Source organism: Marmota marmota, unplaced genomic scaffold (assembly GCF_001458135.2).
Source record: "Marmota marmota marmota unplaced genomic scaffold, marMar, whole genome shotgun sequence".
NCBI classification, from domain to species: Eukaryota; Metazoa; Chordata; class Mammalia; order Rodentia; family Sciuridae; genus Marmota; species Marmota marmota.
Window position 1 is genome coordinate 10,393,145 of NW_026000057.1, and position 16,583 is coordinate 10,409,727.

A 16,583-nucleotide genomic window follows, 5' to 3' on the forward strand; every position below is an offset into this window, starting at 1 on the left:
ACTCTGGATGGAGGAAGGGTTTGAAGGCCCTTATAAGCTAAAATATCCTTCAAGTGATGTGGGGAGTGGATAGTTAAAGGGGCCCCCAAAAGTCAGCTTAGAGGCTTCTTTGTGTAAAATTTGTCCAGCAGCCAGAGCTCTTAAGCAAGGGGCCCACCCACGGATGGTAGGGTCTAATTGTTTGGACAAATATGCCACAGGTGCAAATGTAGGCCCATAATTTTGACCCAAGACCCCAAGTGCTTGCCCCCCTTTTTCATGGACATGTAGATGAAACGGTCTTGAAAGATCGGGAAGGTGAAGGGCGGGTGCCTTTAAGAGGAGTTGCTGAAGTCTGCGAAAATGGTAGCGGGGGAGGAGGCAAGAGATTCACCAGGGGGTCCCTTTGCTAGGTCATACAGGGGTTTGGCTAGAAGAGAGTAATTTGGGATCCAGGCCCTAAAATAACCTGCTAGTCCTAGGAATGATAGCATTTCGGCTTTTGTATGAGGCACCGGAAGATTAGAGAGGAGTTGCCTCCTATCCAGTGTTATTTCCTTTTTTCCTGGTGCAAGGCGAAAACCAAGGTAGGTGACAGAAGACTGGGAAACCTGGGCCTTGTGGGGAGACACCCTATATCCCTTATCCGCTAGGAAATTGAGAAGCTAGGCAGTGTGGGATTGAGAGTGTTCCCAAGAGGGACTACATAGAAGAAGGTCATTGACATATTGAAGGAGAGTAGAGTCAGGGCAGGTGAGGTGAAAAGATGTGAGGTCCTGGGCAAGAACCTGGCCAAAGAGATGGGGACTGTCCCTGAATCCCTGCGGGAGGACGGTCCAGGTAAGCTGACAAGAATGGCGGGTGTGAGGGTCAGTCCACGTAAAAGCAAAGATATCCTGAGATTCTGAGGACAAGGGAATAGAAAAGAAGGCATCTTTTAAATCTAGGACCGAGAAGTGGGTGGTAGTAGCAGGGATCTGAGAGAGGAGGGTGTAGGGGTTGGGCAATAGCGGGTGGATGGGGACCACAGAGGAGTTGACGAGGCGAAGGTCTTGAACCAGCCTGTAGGACCCGTTAGGTTTCTTAACTGCCAGAATGGGGGTGTTGAAAGGAGAGTGTGTAGGCCTAAGATACCCCTTCCGTAATAAATCCTGGATGATGGGTTCTAATCCGAGGAGGGCTGTGGTTGTGAGTGGATATCGTGCTTGACTAATATATCTTGAAGGGTCCCGTAAGACAATATGAATAGGACTGCTTTTAGCCATAGAGGGTGTAGTTGTGTCCTAAACCTCAGGATTAACTGGTTTAGATAGTCGTGGGAGAGTGCATGATGGAGGTGTATCTGCCCCTAGGATCATCATGAGGAAATGAGAGGCGGGGGAGATGGAGGGCGATATGTGGATGATGACCTTCAATAATGAGAGTATGTCCCTTCCCAGAAGGGGAATGGGGCAATGGCTCATAACGAGAAAGGAGTGTGTGAAGGACAAAAGGGATCCCTGCATATAACATGATAAGGGGGGTGTTTTTCGAGGGAAAATCTGTTTACCTCCTACCCCAACAATAGGAGTTTGAGGGTGTGGTAGAACCCCAATACTCCCTCAAGACCAAAAATGTGGCGCCAGTGTCTAAGAGGAAGGTAATGAAGCGTCCATCCACTAGAAATGTGACCCTAGGCTCTTGCTTCTTGATGGTAATAGTCGGGAGGGAAGGCCCAGGGCTCTGTCAATCTTCCTCTGCCAAGCCCAGGAGAGGCTGAGGTTGTGGGGCAGCTGATCAACCTCCCCTCCAGGTTGTTGGGCAGTCTACCCTCCAGTGTCCCCTTTGGTGGCAATTTGGGCAGGGGGTGGAGGGTATTTTTAGGTGCAGGCAGTAGTTAAGAAGATCCCAGGGGGTGGAGGGTATCCTCGGCGAAGGACAATCCCTGGCCCAGTGTCCCTCCTTACCACATTTGAAGCAAGCTCCAGGGGGTGTCTTATTGGGACGGCGTGGTGATGACCTTCTCTGCATGACCTGGGCCAACATTTGGAATTTGGCATTTTCAGCCCTCTGCCTACGATGTTCGCTTTCATCCTCTCTACTATGGAACACCTTGAAAGCGACCGCGAGGATTTCGGTCTGAGGAGTAGCAGGGCCCTGTTCAAGCTTCTTAAGCTTGGCTTTAATGTCAGGGTAGCTTTGGGCCAGGAAATATGTCATTAAGACATGACGGCCATCAGAGCTTTCTGGGTCAAGGTTTGTGTGCTGCTGGAGGGCCTTGGTTAGTCTATCCAGGAATTCTGAAGGTGTTTCTTCCTTCTTTTGAATGACCTCCTGCACCTTTTGAAAATTAACGGCCTTGTGGGTGGCCTTTTTTAGGCCCGCCAAGAGGCAGGGTGCAAAAAGCTCACGAGACTGTAAGCCTCCAGGGGTATTGTAATCCCATAGAGGATTCTGCTCTGGGACAGCATGAGGGCCCGTGGGGTGGTTGGGATTGGTCCTATGATTTTCATCAGCATGGGCTTGGGCTAGTTCCCAGACCCGTCGCCTTTCCTCAGGGAGAAGTGTATTGGCCAGGAGCATGTAGATGTCGTGATGGGTAAGACTGTATGCCTACAGGACCCATTGGAACTCCCGAATGTAAGTGGTGGGATCAGTGGTGAATGAGCCTAACTTCCTCTCTAACTGAGTAATGTCCGACATGGAGAAGGGCACATGTACTCTAATAATACCCTCAGGACCAGCTACCTCATGAAGGGGTGCAATCATCATGGGAGTAGGAGGGGGTCCCTTAGACCTGGTGGCAGGAGGACTGAAAGGCAGTCGGCGGCGGACAGGAAGGAGAGGGAGGGGAAGGGGATGTCTCAGTGGAGGAGGAGGTGGGACCCGGCAGAAGAGAGTGGGGGGGAGGGGGATGAAACGGAAGGCTGAGGATCGGTGGAATCAGGCGGAAGAAGCGGAGGGTGTAGCGGGAGAGGAGGGGCAGATGGGGCTGGGGGATAAGGTGGAGGTTCATCTGCTGGGTCAAATGAGGAAGAATCTGCGGAGTCAGGGGAAGAAGTAGGGGAAGGGAAGGGTTTACAGCAAGGAGGACCTGAGAGGGAGAGCAGGAAGTGCAGAGGGCAGGGTGTTGGGCAAGAAGGCTAAAACCTTCAACGTATGGGACCTCTCTCCATTTTTTTAGGTGCAGGCAGTAGTTAAGAAGATCCCAAAGAAGGTTTGGATCTAACGAGCCTTCTGGAGGCCAATGATTGTCATTATCTAATGGATATGCGGGCCAATCTTGGGTACAGAATCTGATAAGAATTTTGGGCTTGAGATCCGGGGAAAGAGAGAGAGTAGCCAAATTCTTAAGGAGACACTTGAGTGGTGAGGTTTTGGGTATAGATGAGGAGGCGCCCATAGTTAAAGAGTGGAGGAAGGGACAGCAAAGGGAGAAAAAGAATTAACCCAGGCCGTAGGGGCTTCCTGGAAGCATAGAGCAGATGGAGGGTCACGTGGGCGTCCCCAAAGTGACCAGTCCACTGTGAGTAGGCACAGAGGGCACAGCTCGGTCGTCACCGATGAAGTGCAGTCTGTGTGACCCTGTAGGGTCGAGGCCACGGGCAACCTGACGTCAGGAAAGTTTTTTGACCGGAACGAGAGAGAGTCAAGGAAGGAAGGGACAGAGCTCCTGCAAAACGCAGCTCCGGGCCGGAAGTTCAACTCCGGGCTGAACACAGCTCCTGCGGGGCGAGTTCCAGCGGGACGCGGCTTCCGCAGAAGAGGAAGAGACCAGGGAGCCTCTGGTGTAAACCCAGAAGCCTCACGCCCCAAAGGGAAGTGGGTCGCCAGAGGGTCCACTGCGACCAGTGAAGGTCTTAGTGGGGTGCATTCCCTCCTCCCTACTGGGCGTCAGGAGCGTGCTGGATGATCACGGTCGCATTTCCTGCTGCTAGCCCGAAGGGAGTTGGCAAGCCAGGGAGGGGGAACTTACCTAAACCCGATCAGTGGTGAGTGCAGGGAGCCAGCGCCCAAAAAGACAGACAAGGGCGAAATGTGTCGTTGGTGACAGCGGTGGCAGAGATGGGGCTCGGTTTGTCGAGCACACCGTCTCCCGGGTTTTGGCACCACTGTAAGACGCTGCACCGAACTACGAATGGAAGACACCACTCGACACAAATCACTGGAGAGGTTCCACTTTATTACAAAAGGCTGTGGGTTTATATAGACCTAAGGAGAGGTGGCAGGGTTGAGGTAGATAATGGGTCACCCGTTTATTGGCAAGCTCTTCCATATGTCAGTTCCGGAGCCCAAGAAGTTAATTCTATTGGGGCTAAGGTTTCCCACCGCAGGATTTGAACATTGGCACCGGCGGGAACGTTTGGCGCCAGTGAAAGAAAAAAGAGGAGAAAGAGGATCGTTAGGCGCCATGTTGGGGTTTTTCTCTGGGGTGCTGCTGCCGTTATATGTTTGCCCAACAACAAGTAATCTGAATGGAGTAGCAGTAAGAAAGTCGAGAATATCAAAATAATCTAAAAAACCAAGACTTTTAAGTGAGGCAGGTTAGAGTGATAGTCAGCTCTGGGTTGCTGGGACAGTATAGCTGACAAGAACAACTGAAGAGGAGGGAAAGTTTATTTTGGCTCATGATTTCAAAGATTTGGTGCATGGTGCGCTGACCCTCTTCCTCTGGGCCCAAGATGAGATTTATTAAAATATAATAGGCTTTATTAACATATAGGATTTAACATATAATAGGTTGATAATTTTGGAAAGGCATCCAGAGGGAAGTTGCTCAGAATGTGGCAGCCAGAAGCAGGAAGAGGGAGAAGGGGGGAAGAGGCCTGAAGGAAGATACACCCTTCCAAGGCATACCCCAAGTGACCCACCACCTCTAGCCACACCCCACCTGCCTACAGTTACCACCCCGTCCGTTTAAACTAGGACTGACTGATGAGGTTTCAACTGTCACCATTCAGTCATTTTACCTTCAGCCATTCCTGCATTAACACAGGAGCTTTGGGGGGACATCTCATATCCAAGCCATAGCAGTCTCTTCAACACTTTTTAATAACATTAAAGCGTTATTTCATTGTCATTGTTGTCACACTTGCCCTGTGCCCAAGAATTGGTAGGTAAAACTGCTCATGTCTTAGCAGGAATCAAGGCATTTGGACCAAGATGAATTACTAGTTGTATTCTTTTCACCATTATAAACTTTCAGTAAAGAAAAATACCAGTCCCCTTTAAGAATGGCTTGGATGGAGCAGAAAACTTTTTATTAAGTCTTTTATATTCTGTTTGACAAAATGAGAAATATGCTTACAGCATTCCTGCTGCATGCCAAAAGCTCAGCAGTTGCCTAGAGGACATGTGTGATTATGTTCTGAGCTAGCTGGGTTTTTGTTTTTAATGAAATATCATCTTTTTACTTGGAAAAATAACATAAAGGCAAACTATGACTATATTTAGATTTGAATGTTTGAGAGACATATTTTGGAAAACCTGTTACTTCAAGTTAAATCATGGACAGTGTTAACAGTGATCAAATTCAAGATTTCAAGCAAAAAATTGGGCAATTTGTATGGTTTCCCTCTACTTAAAGATTTTTTTTGAGAGCATATATAACAAATAGGACTTTTTAATATAAGGAATGTGTCAGTATTTGAAAGATCTGCACAACTCAGAACCAGAATTTTCCAAAATGACCATTGTATGATGATACAATTATGCACATGTGGAAGATTCATTCAGAAGACAAAGAAGACCAATGGATTTTAATGTAGCAGAATATAAAAAGTCCTTTGATGTGCTTTTATATTTCATATTATGCTTAGGTTTAAGAAAGTACCACTTATCAAGTTTTGGTATAATATTAAAGAAGAATATCCAGTTATTTTGAGGAGACATAGTCATGAACCAGATTTTTATTCACATAATTTTGTCAAAACACATACTGCAACAAATTTAATGAAAAAGTAGATATGAAAATCCAATTGTCTCCTTATAAAGGCAGACATTAATTGGCAAAAGTATAAAAGAGTGCTATTTCTCTCACTAAATTTTTGTAGTTTTGGAGAGCAGTTATTTTTTATTAAAGGATTTATTAACATAATAGTTTGATAATTGTTTCTTTAAATGGACTAATAAATATTTATAAAGTCTTCAGCATTAATGCTAGATAGTAAATATTGATAGATATAATCTATATAAACAGAAGTTTTTTGAGGTCTTTAATGATTTTTAAGAATGTAAGAAGATTTTGAGACCAAAGTTTGAGAATTGCTATTTCTATGTAGTGCTGAGATTATTTTCCGTCAAAACTTCTGACACTTGACAGCATCTTTTCGTAGTGTGCTACATATCATGCTTCAGCTGGATATAACAACTGTATCTTTGTTATTTTAATCTTCTTTTTTCTCGTTACCCTGCCTTTACTATTTCTGCCGTTATATAGCAGGTCTCTCATATATCTCGTATACTTTTGCAGGGGGGAAGTCCCCAGCCCACCACACATAACCATACTTGCCCTGTGTACCCCCACTTAAATTTTACAAAAAAGAGGATCCTGTGTGCATAAGTTAAGGTGAAGAGACCAGCTCCACCAGTCCCCCTGGTGGCAAAAAAGGAGAGCTGCCAATGTTGTGGCATTCAACCAAGGGGTTTGGGAAGTGGCAATGGTCTCCCGTGGTGATTCTTGTCCCCTGGCAGCCAATTGAGAGTGGAATGTCCAAATGTGTGTTGAAGATTCTATGGGATTATTTTTGTTTTGTATAACATTTTATGTGTATACACACACACACACACACACACACACTCCCCAACACACACAAATGGAGAGAGAGACATAGATCTGTCCTGTTTCTGGATGAAGCACCATGCACTGGCTGAAAAGCTGAACCCTGTTTCTGGGAGCTGTGGTGATAAGCTGGCACTCCAGGCCTGAGAACCTGCTCTTTTATGGTTGTGCCAGTCTAATTTTGAGATGCACAGGTTTGGAGATGTAAGGGCCATTTATTCCCTTGGGCAGTCCTTGTCATGTGAGGATAGGACTCCCATAAGTTGGGAGGCCTTTGGAAGGTACTTGTGAATGTTGTGTCCCTGTAGAGGTGCTGTGTAGTGAGGACATAGGGATTCTTTTCCTGCGGATTAAGGGAGGCTGTCAAAGCTTGTGGTGTTGCTGCCCGAGGTATTCTGAGGTGTGTTCTTGGACTGTCTATCAGTGCTCAGGACTAGCAAGCTGCTGTCTGTTAATGTCATATCAGGTCATGACCTACTGAGGGTGACAGACTGCAGTGTACAGTGGCGGGGTGGTTGAGCAGTAGGAGGTATTTGGAAGGAGCCACAGTCTCCCTCTTGGCAAGAGGTTGGCTGGTTCTGAGCGGAAGGGACAGCCACCTCACAGGACCTGTCTTTTCAGGGAGTCTCACACTGAAGTCCTGTTAGGTCTCCACCTGCCCAAGCTTCTGGAAATAGAGGGGATGGGATTTTTTAGACTGGGGAGACCATGGGAAGTCAGACTTTTTCACTGAGGTCCCAACAGTTAATCTCTTAAAAAAAAAAATCTTACAGAGAATACTTGAAGAATCTCTTAATATTTTGGGCAATAGATTCTAGTCTGTAGGGTAAATACACACACACACACACACACACACACACGTTTATTTTAGTTATTGAGCCTGGTTTTGGCAGTTCTGTGTAGTGCAGTTGGGATAGCAGCTAGATTTAGATGTGAGCATTAGAACAAACATATGCTGGTAGTTATTGATTCTCTCCTTAACAGATGTTTCTATCAAGGCCTTTATTCTAGTGAGTACTATGATTAAAATTTGGGGTATATGCGTATAAAGTCATTATGATTTTTAAAAAAGGTCAGGGTTGGGAGAGAAGGAGGTGCTTGTTCTCTGTGAGAAATTGAATAAATGACTTAGTTTATTTACTCAGTTTTAAAAATTTTAGTGGGAGAAAATAATTTTCAAGATCTTTAAAAACCTGAAATTGTCCCTTTAATTTGTAGTCATACAGTTTTTTTAAAAAATCACAATTGGGTCAAAAGAATTTACCAACTGTAATTGATATTCTGTTATTGGTTAATCTCTGAAAGAAGTTTTTATTTCCTGCAATTATAAAATTAAGGAATATTTTGATTTTGTGACTTAAAGTTGGTATAAAACTTAAAATTCTCCTCATACAGAGATTTAAAATTTTTTTGTTATGTCAGGAAGATTATTTTCTTTTGACAAAAGTTCACTTAGAAGCCCTCTAGATAACAACAGAAAAAATAGAGCCACTGTGGTAAGTTAACAATCAAACTTAACTTTGTATAATATTTTATCAGCTTATAAGTGGTAGTCTATGACACAGATAGTGTCTGCCCCCCTGGTAACTGTAACAAGTAATTCTTTTTTTTTTTTCTTTGGATACTGGGGATTGAACCCAGAGGCCTTAACACTGAGCCACACCTCCAGCCCTTTTTTCAATATTTTTAAATTTAAAGACAGAGTCTTGCCAAGTCACTTGAGTTGCTGAGGCTGGTTTTGAACTCCCAAGCCAGTGGGATTATAAGTGTGTGCCACTGCGTGTGGCAATTAACTCATTCTTTTTTTTAATAATTTTTTTTGTAGTTGTAGGCAGACAGAATGCATTTATTTTATTTATTTTTATATGGTGCTAAGGATTGAACCTACTGCCTCATACATGCTAGGCAAGTGTTCTGCCACTAAGCTACAGCCCCAGCCCATAACTTATTTTTAATCAAGAAATTTAGGTTGGGATGAAAACAGCCCCATGCATTTTTAATTGTATTACTGTCATGTTTATTGTTGTAGTTATAAAAAGGAATTAATAAACTTGTGACTAGTAAATGCTGTAAACATGAATATTGTCTTTTGAATATTTACCTTTTATGATTTGGTATTAGTATGTCTTTTTTTTTTTTTAATAAAGGAGTCTACCATGGCTCAAGAGTCTCCGAAAAATTCAGCAGCAGAAATTCCAGTGACCAGTAATGGAGAAGTTGATGACTCTCATGAACATGGCTTTAATAGGGTAAGAATACTTTTCTTTCTGTTAATGCAAAGAATCATGATAAGTCTTTAAATGTTGTGATGAAAGTAACAGAATTCAAGCCAGGTGGTGGCACATGCCTATAATCCCAGCAATTTGGGAGGCAGAGGCCAGGGGATCATAACCTCCAGGCTAGCCTCAGCAATTAGCAAGGCCATTTCTCAAAACAAAAAATAAAAGGGCTGGTAGTGCAACTCCTTGGTAGAATGCTCCAGGGTTCAGTCCCCTATATCCAGCTCCCCCGCCAAACCAAACCAAAACAAAACCCCAAAAAACTAATAGAGGCATTTTTCTTAAATTGGTTTCCATCAATAATTTATTTTATTTTAGGGGTGTCTAGGTTGGCCATGATGTGATTTGTCATGGTTAAGCTTGAGGGCCATAAGCTTTGATGTTTATTTCAGTAATTGACCAGGATGAAAGCGTGTGCTTGATTAACATATAACTTTATAATATAAACTACTTAATTTTATTTGTTATAAGAAAAATATTAAATATATATTATCCTTTTAAAATTTGACATTGTTTAATTTATTTTCTGTATGTCATTAATACATTCATTCCTAAGTAGCTGCTCCTGATTTTGCTGTTCACTTTCTAAAGTGGTTTCCTTGACTCAGACAAATTGAAACTTTGGATATTTTTTGTTTGTTTGTTCATCCGTCTGTTTTGGAGGTGGGATATTAGGTACTGAATGCAGGGCCGTATGCATGCTAAGCACACACTCTACCCCTGAGTTGTGTACCCCCTTCCCTAGCCCAGTGCTTTTTATTTTGATCTCCCTCTAAGTTGAAATTTAAATTTAATATATCTTAATGGGAATACCATGGCTTTGGAGATAATTTGGGTTCAAACTTCAGCTTTATCATTTCAAACAGTGTCATCTTGAGCTAGTATTTATTTAATCTGTTCTACTTTTTTTTCTACAATTAAAATCTTAATTTATTTTCATGATATATTAATATTACATGAGATAATGATAATACACTCTTAGAAATGATAGTGATAGTTATTATTTCTGTAGGTATTTACACTAAACATTCTTTTTAATGACATTTGATACATGTGTACAACTTTAAAAATAATAATATTCAGATACTTAAAGTAGTAGTTGAAAGGTTCTTAATTTATAGTTTAGATAGGACTCTGCTTTATATATTTAAGAATAAAATCCTTTAGTTTAACAGGAAGTGATACTTTAGTTCAGGATTTCTCAATGTCAGCACCATTGACAGCTTGAGTCAGACAATTCTCTGTTTGAGAGGTTGTTCTGTGCATTATAGGCTGTTTAGTACATCTCTATCTTCTTCCTACTGAATTGTAGTAGCACTCTTCTGTTGGTAAGCAAAAATGTTTTCAGGTATTGCTAAATGTCCCCAAGGATGGGAAGAAACTTATCTCTGTTTTAGATTAGTTTAATTGATATTAGAAAGTTCCATTGAATTTCTTTTGTTTTTCCTCAGCAGTCTTCTGAAAAGATCAGTTATGTCTTCAAGCTTGAGGCTTTTGCTTTAGTCTGTTTTCTATTGCTATAACAAAATACCCAGGACTTTGATAATTTAGAAAGAAAAGAGGCTTATTCACAGTCCTGAAGGCAGGGAAATTCAAGATAAGGTGCTGCATCTGTCAAGGAACTCATGTTATGTCATAATATGATGGATGATGGCTAAGGCAGGAGTACATGCATGAGTGGCAAGTGAACACATATGGAAGAGGGATGGGAAAAAGGGAGCCACATGCTTCGCAGTAACCTCCTCTTGAGTGAACTAATCCAGTTTCTTGAGAAAGACCTTAGTCCCTATCATAGGCCCTACTTTCTAGCATGACTACCTTGGCAACCACATTTCCATGAGTTTTGGCAAGGACAGACCACTTCCAAACCGTAGTGGTTTATTTTACTTACAAACATCTGTGGATCCCCCCACCCCCCCAAAAAAACAACAACAGTGATTCATAGAAGAAAGAGACTTAAATTCTGAGTGTACAAACACTTGAGGTGTTAGTCTAAGACACACATGTATAATAAGGAAACTCAAGTTATCATCATTACCTTTACCTATTACTTTATAAAATTCTGTTCAAATACTCATTATACCAAGCTTTTTGTTAGTGGTTTCTTCATTTAATTTTTGGTAACTGCTCTTTTACAAATGTATTTGGCAAATGTTTCTAGTATTGCTATGTACCAGGCAAGGCAATAGAGATATAACAATGGACAGAAATTCCTGCCATCAGGGAGCTGATATCCCAAAAGACAATCTGGTGAAAGCTAAGGACCTTTATCCAAGAAAAATGCAATTTATACAAAATGTTGCAAGGGTTGGGGTTGTAGCTCAGTATTAAGAGTGTGTGTATGCATCAGGTCCTGGATTCAATCCCCATCACCCCCACCTCCTCCCCACCCCACAAATTGTAGTAGTCAGTGTTGGGAAAGGCACCTGCCACCTTCAGCCTATATTTTTTCTTGTTGCTCTTTGTTGTTGGAGTATGGCTTATACACAGTAAAAGCACAGATGTGAAGTATACACCATCCAGATCAAGATGAAGAACATTTCCAGGTCCTCTGAAGACTCCCTGATGCCCTCTACTGGGCAGTAAATCTAATTCTTCCCAGGGTAACCACCAATGATCTTAACTATCATCAATAGATTGCTTTTGACTGTTCTTCAACTGTGTATCACTAGAATCATGCAGTCTATACTTTTTTTGGCAGGGTTGGGGGAAACCAGGGATTGAACTCAGGGGCACTCAACCACTGAGCCACATTCCAGGCCCTGTTTTTTATTTCTTTTAGAGACAGGGTCTCACTGAGTTGATTAGTGCCTCGCTGTTGCTAAAGCTGGCTTTGAATTGGCTGGCAATTGTCCCGTCTCAACCTCCTGAGCCACTGGGATTTCAGGTGTGTGCCACTGCACCCAGCTAGTCTGTACTTTTTTGACAGGCTTTCACTGAATCTGTGAGATTCATTCATATTGCTGCTTATGGCAATATTTTATTCCTTTAATTGTTTTTTAGTTTTCCATTTTTGTATCTATTTTTTGGTTGATGGGCTGTTTCCAGTCCATGACCATTATGAATAAAGCTTCTGTTACTACCTTCACAGGCCTTGGGTGTACACAATTACCTGTTTCTTTTGGGTGCATACCCAAGAGTGAAACTGGCCAGGTCATGAGTTTAGCAAGTGGTTGAACTATTTAGCAAGTGGTTGAACCAGTTGACAATTTTACCAGCATTCAATGGCAGTTCTGGTTGTTTACATTTCAATTTTAGTCATTCTGATGGAGGCATATTGGTATCCTGTTGTGGTTTTACTAAGCATTTTCCTGATGACTGATGATGTTGGGCATGTTTTCATATTTTTAATGGCCATTTGGATACTGTCTTCTGTGAAGTAGCTTTCCAAGTTTTTTGCTCATTTTTCTACTGGGTGTGTGCTTTTTAAAAATTCTTTTGTATTTTTTTGTATATTCTGGGTTTAAGTCATTTGAATGGATATATTACTACATTATCTTCCAGCCTGTGACTTTCTTTTGTACTTACTCTATTATTAATACTATCTGGTGAACAGAAATTATTAGTTTTGTGTGTATGTGTGCTACTGGGGGTTAAACCTAGGGGTGCTTTACCATCACACTATATCTTCAACCCTTTTTGTTTTTTATTTTGAGACAAGGTCTAAGTTACTGAGGCTGATTTCTACTGAGTTGCTGGGATTACAGTTGTGCATCACCATACCTGGCCAGAAATTGTTAATTTTAATGAATTCCAGTTTATCAATCTTCCCTTCTCCAGTTGGTGATTTTTGTGTCCTGTTTTTTAAAAAAATCTTTGCCTGTTTCTTCTCAAAGTTTTGTTGTTTTTGATTCTGTTTCTTCTCAAAGTTTTGTTGTTTTGCTTCTCTTACTTAGGTCTGTGATTCATCCTAAGTTAATTTTTGTGTATGGTATGAAGTGTAGGGGTTGTAGGGTTTTTTCCCCCTTGCATAAATATCTATCTAGTTAATTTAAAATGGGTTAAAGACCCAAATGTAAGATCTAAAACTATAAAAACTTCTAGAAGAAAAACTCCATGACATTAGTTTCATATATGATTTTTTTGAATATGACATCAGATGCACAAATAATTGGGACTACATCAAACTAAAAATTTCTGCAAAGCAAAGGAAACAGTCAACAAAATGAAAAGTCTACAGAATGAAAAAAAATATTTACAAATCATAAAATGATAAGGTATTAGTATCCAAAATATATAAAAGATTCATACAACTCAGTAGCAGATAATCAACCCAATTAAAAAATGAGCAAAAACTGGCTACAGTGGCACATATATCTCGTTTACTCAGGAGGCTGAGGCAGGACAATTACAAGTTTGAGGCCAGCCTAAGCAACTTGGCTAGATCCTGTTTCAAAATAAAAAGGGTTGGGGATATAGCAGTGGCAGAGCACTTGATTAGCATGCACCAGGCCCTGGATTCAATCCCCTAGTAGTTGCAGGTGGGGGAAGTAAAGGAAACTGAGTAGACTTTTTTCTAAAGAAGAAATACAAATAGTCAACAGTTGTGAATAGGTGCTCAATATAATTTATCCTCAGGAAAAATGCAAATCAAAACCAGAGTGAAATATTACTTCACATCTGTTAGGGATACCTATTATCAAAAAGTCAATAGCTTAGGTGGGGATGTGGAAAAAAGGGAACCCTTATACACTGTTGGTGGGAATGTAAATAACCTTTATAGAAAATAGTTTGGAGATTCCTCAAACAATTAAAAATAGAACTACCATAAGATAGTAAAGATAGAGAAAAATCAATCCCACTTATGGGTATATATTCAAAGGAAATAAAGTCATTATCTCAAAGAGACATCTGCACTCCCAAGTTTATTGCAGTACTCTTCACAATGGCCAAGATATATGTCCATTGTCAGATGAATGGATAAAAGAGTGATTATATAGACACACTGATGAGACTATTATTCAGCCTTAAAAAAAAGGAAGAAAATTCTACCATTTCTGACAATTTAGATGGGGCTGGAGGACATTATGTTACGTGAAATAAGCCAGGCACAGGAGGACAAATATTGTGTGTTCTCATTTAGATATGGAATCTAGAAGTCTAGCTCATCGAAACAAAGTAGAACAGTAGGTAGAGGTAAGGGTTAGGGAGATGTTGATCAAGACTGCAGTTAGTTATAGGATGAAGTAGTTCTGAAGACCTAATGTACAGCAGGGTAGATATAGTCAATAATAATGTATTATGTACTTGAAATTTGCTAGGAAAGTACATCTTAGATATCCTCACCACACACAAAAATGGTAACTATGTGAGGTGATGAATATCTTAATAAGCTTGATTGTGGTAATTATTCAACAGTATATACACAAATTAAAACATCACAATGTGCACATTACAGTTAATTTGTCAATTATATGTCAGTAAATCTGGGATTAAAAAAAAAAAGTCTGGGTGCCATGAGGCATGCCTATAATCCTAGCAGCTCAGGCAGAAGGATTGCAAGTTCAAAGCCAGCCTCAGCAATTTAGCAAAGCCCTAAACAACTCAGTGAGACCCTGCCTCTAAATTAAAAAAAAAAGTGTGTGTGTGTGTGTGTGTGTGTGTGTGTGTACACACACACAAAGATATTTTTTAAAAAAATGGAGAGAAAAGTCCATCCTTCCTTCATTGGGGGCTTTTGCTCTATAATAATTAGATGTGTCTGGGCCTATTTCTGAACTCTGCTTTATTTCTTGGTCTTTTTATGTATCCTTGAAATAATACCACACAGTATTTTTCTTACTATAATAATTAAGATTGGAATAGGTATCGGCCCCAATGTTGATACCTGGTAACTAATTTCTTCAGCGTTTTTCTTCTTCAAGTTTACCTTGTACCTTAAGCCTATTCATGAGTCTTTTTTTTTTTAAGAATCTTTGCATTTAAGTGTCACTGGAAAAGTTATTTACTTATGTGCAGCCAATATTTGCTGCCCTGAGAATTTACTCACTAGTTCATATCAAATTCTCCTTTTAAAAATTATACATCAATATTATTTCACTTTCTGTTGGGAAGTAGAGAAGGAGAAAAGGATGTTATCTTGGAGGTCTCTTCTTGTTGGATATGAAATTCATCAGTGGGAGAAACCCCCAAAGAAGCAATGATCCACTTCAACCAGTATGTCCCAACTCTTCTCCCTATAGAAATTCAACAGTATAAAAAAATTGTTTGTTGTACCTTTTTTATTAGAAATATGCATATCATGAGAGTCTCTTAAAAATACTCTTTAATTAAAATCAAATTTACAAGTGTTTTGTATACATTAAGATTCATTGGCCATGTTTACCTAGACATTGACTTCTGAGCAGTAAACAGGAAATTTTCTGAGCAATGAACAGGAAATTGTATTTACCCTCAAATCCAGTTTTTAGAATTTTAATAGAAATAAAAAATCATTGACGAAAATAAGTATTAAATATATTGCTCAGCAGTAGACTATAGACTGGTAAAGTGATCTTATATGTAAAAGTGGATCATAAATTATGTACTACCTTATATACATTATAAATGTACTGGCATGTCTTTTATATGTATTTTGATTTAAAATCTGAAGATGACTTATTTAATGCATACTGTATAATGCACTTTGAAACTAGAGTCACAAAATCAAATTGGTACTTATTAAGTTGCCATAACTTGGTTGGCCAGCTGGTGTCACTGTGGCATAGGCAATGAAATTATTAAAAAACAATTTGTTTTTGTTTTTGTTTTTCATTGCAGATGTTTGATTCTCATTTGACTTCCTTTCTTAGTCAAGGCACTGGTTAGACTTATACTCAACACTCATATTTATAGAAATTATAATGAAAGTGCTCGTGCTAGAAATGGCCTTGTCAGCAGTTTAGTCAGACCATTGCCTCATCTATGAATATTTCTAGATTTGTTTCTCTTATTAAGATAGGGGCAACAGCTAGATGAAGAGAGGACATGAGGTGGTGTTTTGTTTTTTAAATATATTTCTTTTAGTTGTAAGCGGACACAATACCTTTATTCTATTTATTTATTTATTTATTTTGATGTAGTGCTGAGGATCAAACTCAGTGCCTCACTCGTGCCAGGTGAGCACTCAACCACTGAGCCACAACCCCAGCCCAGTGTTTCAGGGTTTCTTTGGGGTTTTATTGTTGTTCTTATTGATGGGTTTTGTTTTGTTTTTGTAGCAAAGATATTTCTAAATAAAAAATAATTCTGTATTTTAAAGATTAGTAAAGTTTCATCAAAAACTTCAAATTTCTCTTTGACTTATAAACTGCATTCTATTTATAATGGATGCTGTTATAGTATATGTTAAAATATTAAATTAGAAATTTACCATTTGCACCATGAGTTAAAAAGAAGAAGCAAGTATTAGCTCCACATGGTTGAGACTTCTTATAATTAAGGTATAGTTGTCAGATTTAGAGAAATTACCTCATTAGACATAGCTGAAATGGAACTTTTCCTGTGGGAAGCCCAAAACAAAAATTCATAATTTTAGTGTTTTTCCATTTGTGAACATTTTCTCTAGAAAAAAAAAAAAAACACAG

At 40.1% G+C, this 16,583-nt stretch overlaps 1 protein-coding gene across 10 annotated transcripts in view; it reads left to right on the forward strand.

The window, feature by feature from the left end:
• Arfip1 (ADP ribosylation factor interacting protein 1) overlaps window positions 1-16,583 on the forward strand; it is a 116,020-nt gene that overhangs the window by 46,738 nt on the left and 52,699 nt on the right. For 9 of the 10 annotated variants that reach the window (XM_015484482.2, XM_048813528.1, XM_015484483.2 and 6 more), the window contains one exon: window positions 8,887-8,988. In XM_015484482.2, the coding sequence (XP_015339968.1) occupies window positions 8,896-8,988 (93 nt within the window). In that variant the 5' untranslated portion in view covers window positions 8,887-8,895. Of the gene's footprint in view, window positions 1-6,397; window positions 6,401-8,886; window positions 8,989-16,583 lie in introns of all 10 variants that reach the window. The other variant, XM_015484486.2, reaches the window with a different exon arrangement.